Here is a 9,498-nt window from a genome sequence, read left to right on the forward strand (position 1 = left end):
TTTATTCCATGCACAGTCGAGGGCTTCACCTGGTGTTTCGAGTCACTGCTCTTGGCAGCTATTATCTTACATCACAAATATTGCATCAAGCCTTGTGCAACGTGGCCACACTTGATTTTCTCCACGTCTTTTACATCCACGAGCCACGTCTCTGTGCTGTGTTTACATCACCACAGCCAATTACAATCACTTTTAGATTTGGGCACATCAAGCATGCTGCATGCTTATTGGCTCATTGACGTTAACAAGAACCTTTAGGTATCAAAAACCAGACATTTTTTGATACTCAGTGGCACTGAGGCAATTCGGTCGGTGCCTAAAAAGTATGGAACTTGATACCCAGCCCTACCGAGGTTGGTCTGTTACATTTTCCCTGTTACATTCCCATAGATTTACTTGTGATATTGTGACTCATGTTGTGCTCTATGTTTCCTCTCGGGTGGTTCACTTACCAGGTGGATCACCATGGTAACTTATGCTGAAAGGCTAACCTGCTCTAACTAACTCTCCTAACTCTTGTTGTGAATTATTTTGGAGCATTATAGCCTAAATTGTTATCATTAATTACTAGAGCAATGGTGGTCTACATTGTCATCATTTAAAGTGTTATTTTATAGTGTAAAGTTAGATCACAGTGTTAAAACTCTAGCTGTGAGTGTGTGTGCTCCTTTCTGTATCTAACTGCCCAGGCTCAGCAGTAGCACATGTGTGTGAGCAAGCTCGTGTGCTTTGGGTGAAAAGGGAGGGAGCACAGTGAGGCAGCATCAAAAACACTTGCAAAAGAAAATATAGAAGCAGATTTTGTGAAAATTGTATTACAAAACATACATTAATATAGTCCATCAGAGTAAGAATGTCCTGTTTCTAGAACAGAGCACAAACAACACCAGTTTATTCCACAAAAGTCAGGTTATGGATGAAATGGCATGATCAAGCGGAGGGCATGCAAAGGACACAGAGAGGAGGAGCAGGCAGTCAGGGACTTTCCTGACCTCACCAATCGAAGGAGATCCCGCACACTGTTACAGGCTGCTTTTATGTTTGCTGTGGTGATGTGGAGAAATGTTTGTGTAGTGATATCATTCTACAGAGACTGAGACTTCTATTGTAGGTTTTTACATTAAGCCTACTTACTGCTTTGAAATGTGTTTTTTATTTGGTCTGTCACTGGCATTAAAATTAATGGGTTTAATTTTTCTTATGTGAGGATGAATATTATGAGCATATAGTTTGGTAGGGATATTTAAATAAATTTTAATAGGCTATAGGCTATATATTTTAGGTTAGTAGTTATTAGAGTGACTGGTCATGTACAGCCCCACCTTTTGCGATGTGGGCAAAGGTAATGTGGGGGAGTTTACAGCAGCCTAAATGTCGAGATTCAGTCTTTTGACCACTATTTGAGCACATTTTATGACATGAATGGATTTTTCATTTTGTTGCTTTATGAAGTTCATTTAGAACAATGTTTCAAACACTTTTGAGTGTGATAAATGAATCTTATTTTTAAAGTGACGAGAAGTTCTTAAAAGTGAGTTTGAATGACCATCTATTCAGTGTCTGAGTCTTTTAATGTGGAAACGCAGACACACAGCCGTGCTGAAAAAATAAGGCTAATATGTTCATAGACGCCATAAATACACATCAAATCAACACATTATTATAGATTATGGTGTTCCTTTAGGCATTCACACTGTCAGCAATCTTCTGTCTTCCTGTATGCGTCAGCTGCAGCTGTGCTACTTAACTGTGTCTATTTGTCTGGCTACAGTTTGCACTTGGTTTGTAAAATGTAATGCCTGCTGCTAATGCCTCTTTTATGTGAACACGCTCATGTCTGGATTGGGAAACACTGGGTTGACTTACTGAGTTGATAACTAGCTTTCAGTTGATAACCAGCTTTGAGTTGATAACCAGCTCATCCCAATCGCGAATGTTGAGGTTAGTTAAGCCAGATAACAAATAGATATCCTGGGTATGTTGAACTCGCTTCGTGGTACAGGCCCCAGATCCCACGCCCTTTGTGGACTGATCTGGAGGGCTTCCCTTTCTTTTGTTTGTTTTGGCCAGCCCATCAGACCTGTTATTACTAAGTTGACCTTTGACTTCTTTCATGGTTTATTTGATAAACTTTTTTTTTCTTTAATACTCCTTGACTCCTTTGATTATGTTTGCCCACCATTGTAATGACCTTTGTGGGGATCGTAACATCATTTGGGGGATTGTCCATACTAATTGTAAACTTTGTAAAGTTTTCAAAAGGTTTTTGAGATATAGATTTGGGGAGTTTGGTGGAAGTAAAGCTGTTGTAATCTAGATGTGTTGATTTGTTTGTAGCCTTTTGTACTGTGTATTGACTTTTAGAGTTATGGGTAATTTTGTGGACGTAGTCGGCTTTTTGTTTAATTGGATCTTGTGCTGTACTGTGGGATGCAGTCATTTGTGAGTCAGAAATTTTGCAGTTGTGCTGAGGCTGCTTGATTTTTGGTTTTGGTACTCCAAAAACTCCCAAGCGGCCACATCAAACTGTTGATGGAGCAGTAAGACTTTACAGGAGGGTGATGATGAAGTAGGGTATCTGATTTGCTACTTTTCAAAAAAAAACTTTTGCATTGCATCAGATATGGTACTCGACCACTGAAAAGGATGCTTTGGCAAGTGCCATGGCTTTAGAACATTTTGATGTTTATGTTGGCTCATCTAATGTCCCTGTGGGATACAATAAAGAGGGGGTTGGGTGCTTGTCTCTCTCTTTTGTCCATCTTCCAGCCATGGCAGCAGCAGCAGGCTGACTGGGACTGCTGCAAATTTGTATTCTTTTGATTGTTGTTTTTCTTATATTTTTATGGGATTGGTAGTTTAGTTTTTGTGGCTTTGTTTCCGTTTGTTTAGTTAGTTTGAGATTGGTTTAGGGTAGAGGGGAAGCCTCCAGATCCTACAGCCCTTTACCTTTCTGTTGTTTGTTTTGGCCAGCCCATCAGACCTGTTATTTTGTTTGAGTTGATCTTTGACTTCTTTCATGTTTTATTTAATAAATGTACTGTATGTTTGCTTTGGTACAACTCCTTGACTCCTTTGATTATGTTCGATCACCTTTGTAATGAGCTTTGGTGGGGTCGTAACATGGTCTTTGGATGGCTAGGTGTTGGACAGGATTTTAAGTTGTAAAGCACATTGTAACTTTGTTTTGAAAAGTGATATTCAAATGAAGCTTAACCTAAGTTTGATCAGGAAGACTATGCTACTCATTCATTCACATTTTTCTCTCTCTCTTTCCCTCTTGTCCCGCTTTCTCTGTAATCAGTGATCAGGGTCTAATTGCCAATGGCTCTTTACTTTTACTTTACTTTATTGTGCATATTAAATATTATTCACTCTTAAGGAAATCTCAACTGATTGAAATCTTGTAATCTTATGAAAATATTTGGAAAAGCATTAATGACAAAAAACATTGATAGGTTGTAGTCATTTTGGCAACAGTTTTCGTGCTGTGTTGTAAAAACAGCTATAGAGATCATGCTTCATATCAATTGAAAACCAAATGTTCAAATGTATATGCTCCTATTAAGGCTAAGATGAACTAATCAATATCGTAATGTTAACCTGTTTGCATTTGGATTAATTAATTTGGATATTTGTTAAAGCCTATTCATTTCATGTATTCAGTTTAGGTATGTTTACTTGTAATATACTAATACTATGATAAGTATTGTTTTAATGCACTGACTAACAGTAAAAGTGAAGCCCTGCCTGTAATTTCATGAACCTAAATACTAAGTTGGTACATTTTTAAACATGCTGACCCGTACTCACTGTAGGTGCGTTGTGTGTGGTGTTTTGGGTGGCTGCTGCCAATCCCTCCTTCATCATGCAGGTCAGACTGTAGAACTCGTGCTGCTGATCGATCTCAAACAAGCCCAGGAGCTTCCACTGCTGCCTCAAACCACCCCACCTCCTCCTTTTCACTGTGCCGGAGTGCTGACGGTGACCAGACATCCCCAGGCCACCTGTAGCCGCTGACATCTCCATCTGGCATGCAAAAGAAATCACAACTGCATCACATCCACTGCAAACGCAGATATGGTTTTCAAAGCTCCAGCAAAAAGAAATCAAAGAGTGAGTAGAGGCCAGAGACAAACACAAAAGATAGCTCACTGTCAGTGGAGTCTTTGACAGGGTAACTATGGAGACCAACACAAAGGGATCATCGCTTCATGGGCTGTGCTGTGGGCATAAAGCTGCTCCTCCAACCATCACAGCTCTTCATTAAAACAAATCTTAAATGTTCAATTACTGTATGTGTACATTTGTTACAGCGCAATAAGTAACAAGTACAATAATGTCTCATTCATTAGTGTACCTGCAGGAACATAAGACAATAATTGAACATGAAGCCAAAGACAAACAGGACACTAGTGGACAACAATGGTGCAAAAATGCAAAATGTATGTTTAAAAAGTATTTTTAAAATAAAAGCATCTTTCTGAAAAGACTAAACATAAGTTTGCTCTAAAGAGTTTTTGCTTAAGAAGCTGCTGAATTTGACCAATATGGCAAATACGGTGCAGATTTATAACCAAAATGTATTTTTGCACAAATATCTACATAAGGCACAAGGCATAAAGCAAATAAGGGTCAAGTCTGGTAATATTATATATTTTTCTTATTGTCAATCCCAGCCCAGACTGGGGTAAAAAAAAATGTGGACATGGAATTTGTACACTCTCCAGACAAAGCATTTGTTGGGGACCCTGGGTCTTTAGAGACCTTTATTCCTGCATTCCTGAGAGCTTTTTGCAGTACATCACAAAATGAGCTATTCAATTACATTTTCAAAACTAGAAACACCGATCTAGCTCTCTGGCTAATTTCAATAAAAATTGTATTTGAAAAAATATGAACAAATATTTCTATCTGCACCAGAAAATAGGTCAAATGACCAATACACAAACTCTCAAGCTTGTGACTTGTACACTCCTTTGTTTATGACTGCAGAAACACACTAACTCACTCCTCAGCATAGATTAGATTAGATTAAATTAGATTAGATTAGATAGAAAGTAATTAGGATTAAGATTACAATATGTTAGGACACCACTAAAATATAATACTATCAGTAAAATTGTACATAATGTTAGGATGTTAATATACCTTTATTAGTATACTAGTCAGGGGCCACTTTACCATTAGGCAGGTAGGCAGCAGTCATTGTAGAAACATTGTAGAAATAATTTCAACTAGACAGCAGCTATAGCAGGTTAAGAATTACAGTAGTTTTTGTTTCATGAACCCACAAAAAGATCTGCCTTGTGGTTAGTCTCTAAGCTAATCAAACAGTAAGCCATCATATTAATGTCTCATTGATACCTGTGCAACTGTTAACTACCTTATTTGTAAGCAAGCTAGCCAAATAAGCCATATCATCATCAGTCTTACCATGTCACTGGTGCTTTGCCTGGGCTCTGGGGGCTGTGACTCTGTGTTTTTATTGCCCTCATCTCGTCTGTCTGTTTCATGTTCACCCAGGCCAGCTCTAGTACCGGGTCCACCGGTATCCTCACTGCTGTCTCCACTGGTGAAGGTAGAAGTAGCAGCAGCACCAAAAGAAAAGTCTTTAATTTTGAGCCACTTTTCTGCACCTGCCTCAAGCGACCTCTCCTTTTCGTCCCTCAACTTTTCAGCATCACCTTTGCGTTTCGTCGCATGGTTTTTCTCCATGATATTTAAAGAACTAAATAACCGGGCTAGGGGTTAGGTCCGTGTTTCAGCCGTGTTTATTATGTTCTGATGTGGAGTGTGTGATTGATTGACATAGCCAATCATATTAAAATGGCCCCTCCCAAACCACGTCTGGGTCAGTAACCACACATTGCGGGCCAGTCGATCAAAGCACATACAAATCGATTTTGAACTGCATTTTTTTGCCTCTATGTGGTGCGTCGGCCTAATTGTCTAGAAATTCCTGGTATTCACAATGGCCAGTCCGTCCTTGGAATCCCACGTGCAGAGCCAAATCAACAATTAATGTCTCCAACTATCTAGTATTGTGTGTGTCTCACAGCCTGATATCTCTTCTTCCTCTGAGCCATAGAGCTCCATAGTTATTCAGAAAATATTAAAATACATCAGTGAGCCTCGCTGTGGCACTGGGTCTCATGTTCCTTCATCACCATGAACACACACACACACACACACACTGTAGTTTACTCTGACTCAGTCCTACATACTCCATCCCCAAGTACTCACTACAGTACCACTGAAAATATTCCCTAACAAATGCACACTTTCCACCTGTTTGAGTAATGACTTCTAAAAATACAATGGCAAGCTGCTGTAGGAAATTAAAAGTGTTTTTTTAGACAATACTACATATTTGTGAGTGACCCATTATTTAAGAGTAACTGATCCTTTAACATTCTGGTCGTCAAGTAAATACAAGATCGGTGGCTCATTTAGGAATCATTTTAAGGGAGGATGTTTAACCATTTCTGCCCTGTGTGCTGTATTAAGAGCACTCTCTGTTTCACAATAGAGGTTTAAAAAGTCTTAATTTGATGTATGTCCAAATTTTATAAATCTCTTGTGTTTTCTACCAACCTTGCTACCACCGACTGCAAATGCTTCAGTAAATGATGGCTAACCCCTTTTGTAAATTAGCCATCTATGCCATTGGGTAGTTCCATAGCAACAAGCATGATGTGAAGCTCCTTGCACCTTTTAAGCTCTTCTCTCTGTTACTAGAGACGCTCCCAGCTTCATTTTGCATTTGACTGAGACACAAAAGCTCCCTGTCTGATCACAACCTTTTGTAACCCTGTTTGATGGTCTGCTTGAGTGTTCAGGCTGCTGCGGTTTGAATACATCACATCTTTAAGGCAGAGGGTGTTTCATTACTGTTCAGGAACAAACAACCAGGATTTCAAGATGAAATGCCTGATGTTGGAGAAAAATAAAATTTTAGAATGAGTTTGTTGGGGGTGCTGCATTGTGTTATTATAGAAAAAATTAAGATAAGTTGACTTCTTTCATTTTAAAATGCCAAATAAACGTTTACAATGCTAAAAATAAGCCTAGACTCATTTAAGCACATACAAATTCATCATGTTAATGCAAGTGTTAACTTTAAAGCTGCACTAATCTATGTGTTAATACTAACAATGGATGAAATTACAATGTAATGTAATGTTAAAAAAAGGAGTGGCGCAGGTAGTGATGAACCTTCAGATAAAGAAAAGAGAAAACCAAGTTTAACCACAATTACCCATCTGGTTTCTTCAACTTTCACTCAGGAGCAAAAATCAGCCTTTAAACCATTTGTTTTGGGGGTGAGCCAGTCAGATCTTTTAAATATATATATAAAGACATTGCTTTTACAGGTTGACGCCGCATAGGACGGGTTGTTAACGCTTGTGCAATTTCACTGTGGTAATAAAATAATAGTAAATATTTGGCCCAGTCGGTAAACACATCTCTCATGACATGTTTGATTTTGATTGAATGTCCCAGTTTCAGTAACCTCGGATTGGCTCGGTCGGCCCATCTCAGGACCAGGCCGGCCGTTACAAACTGGGCCAAATGCTTAATATTTATTATTATTATTATTATATTAGTGAAATTGCACAAGCGATAACAAACTCTCCTATGCGCCATCGGCCTGTAGAAACAATGTATTTATATATATTTAAGAAATCTGATCAGCCCACCCCAAAACAAACGGTCTGGCCCCTCTGGCATTTGGCAGAATTAATAGATGGCCAGTCCGCCACTGATCACAGGCTTCTGGTCTTCTAGTACCAGTGCTGTGAGGAAGGATGCTACTGTAGGCCTAGCAGAAACAAGGAGGAGTGTGGTAGAGGTAGGAAGAAAACAGTAACACACAAATGTACTTTGGGTTTGTAATTAACTCTACAGTTGTAGTTTTTACTGTATGTGTTAATTTGTTATAAAAATGTGCTCTTTAAAAAGTTGTAGCCTAAGCACTGTTTTCCATTCACATACATTAAATTTAAATATCTCTTACAGATGGTACTGCTTATATTATTTCACCAAATGAATACAAATGTAAGTAGGGAATGCTATGTCCCTGGGTGGGGATGCCTTGCATGGTAATGTACTGAATTTTTGTCCCAGCTCCGCCCCTGCCCTGGGGCCTCCAACAGGTGAATCCAGCTCATGTTGGCACCCACTGAGTTAACCCTTAACGTCCTTTTACACATTTCATTATTTGGCTAATTATTCAAATGAGTGGCTACTTCCACCTCCACCATTGTTCATTGAGCCATGCCTGTACAGTAGTGTGTCTTACAGACAACTGAACTTTTTTTGACATTAGGCCCAATAACATGTCCTGCCAACACCATCCCATTCCCAGGGCATGCATGTCAGACCAGTGAGTATATAGATCGTTGACAACAGGCACAGAGGCTGTTTTTTTTTCCCAAGACAACAGGTGTAATGTAAGCCTATACCTCATTTTCCCGCCAATATACTTTGGGACAATAGTTTATAGCCTACATGTTTATTAAAGATGTTGAGCACAACAAATTCAGCTTGTTCAGTTAAGAAGAAGTTTCCTGCCTTGCAGTGACTGATATCCTTGTTTAATCACTTCTAGATTTATGTGCTGCAGGATTTCACAATGTGGCATTAGTCACTGGTAGTCAGTAGGAGCCATTATACGTAAGGGGGACATGTCCCACCCCCCCAACATTTCAAAATCTACGTTTTCTCCCCCTCACTTTTTTGGGCGATTTTGGAGTTGGCTCATAGCCAGGCGGTATGAGTGACTAGTTAATCAATCAATCACACACTCCGCATCAGACATGATTAAACGGTTGAAACGCGGACAAAAAGCATGCAGGCCTGTAGAAAACTTGCGACACAACGCAAATGTGGGACTGAAAAGTTAAGGGAGAAAAAAAGAGTTCGCTAGAGGCAAGTGCAGAAAAGTGTCTCAATATTACTGTTCTTTTTGTACCTGAAGACAGCAGTGGGGTTGCTGCACGGTGGGTGCTGACTTGTTACAAGTAACTTCATTTTGCTAAATAAATTAATAAGTAATTGGCACCTTTTCACGTTCCTTTTTAAAATTGTAGCCTACGTTTACTCTTTACTCCAGTATTCGCTACATTTTCCATTCATACCTTCATAACTTCACCTGTCTGTAATCTGCAACAGGCTTCGTTAACTGAATGAGCTGTCAGCCAGGCTGCGCGCGCAGTTACGCAGAAGAGCACCAGGTCTCCTTTGTGGTACAGAGAGAAGGCGCTTATTACAGATGAATGAGCTGGACAGATGCAAACATTTAGAAAATCAGGCAAAAACCTTTTCAGTTTAAGGCTTTATTGTTCTACTGATACAACTGAAATCCAGCCTGCGTCGCTCTTTAACAAGCCGGCCGGCACCTACTTTCACTTTCCATTAATGGTGCATTAAAAGCGTATTTAGTCTCTGCAGAGAAAACGTAAACTTCACACTGTAACATCCAAGTCTGATGAT

The 9,498-nt window shown here is 39.4% G+C and overlaps 1 protein-coding gene across 2 annotated transcripts in view; it reads right to left on the reverse strand.

The window, feature by feature from the left end:
• pip5kl1 (phosphatidylinositol-4-phosphate 5-kinase-like 1) overlaps window positions 1–5,575 on the reverse strand; it is a 26,713-nt gene extending 21,138 nt beyond the window's left edge. The window contains exons 1-2 of one of the 2 annotated variants that reach the window (XM_046067038.1): window positions 5,437–5,575; window positions 3,814–4,029 (exon numbers count right to left, since the gene is read on the reverse strand). In XM_046067038.1, coding sequence (XP_045922994.1) covers window positions 3,814–4,029; window positions 5,437–5,439 — 219 coding nt within the window. In that variant the 5' untranslated portion in view covers window positions 5,440–5,575. Of the gene's footprint in view, window positions 1–3,813; window positions 4,030–4,155; window positions 4,347–5,436 lie in introns of those variants that run through there. The other variant, XM_046067039.1, reaches the window with a different exon arrangement.
• Window positions 5,576–9,498: the final 3,923 nt, after the last annotated feature.

This window comes from Micropterus dolomieu, linkage group LG13 (genome assembly GCF_021292245.1).
Source record: "Micropterus dolomieu isolate WLL.071019.BEF.003 ecotype Adirondacks linkage group LG13, ASM2129224v1, whole genome shotgun sequence".
In the NCBI taxonomy this organism is placed as follows: Eukaryota; Metazoa; Chordata; class Actinopteri; order Centrarchiformes; family Centrarchidae; genus Micropterus; species Micropterus dolomieu.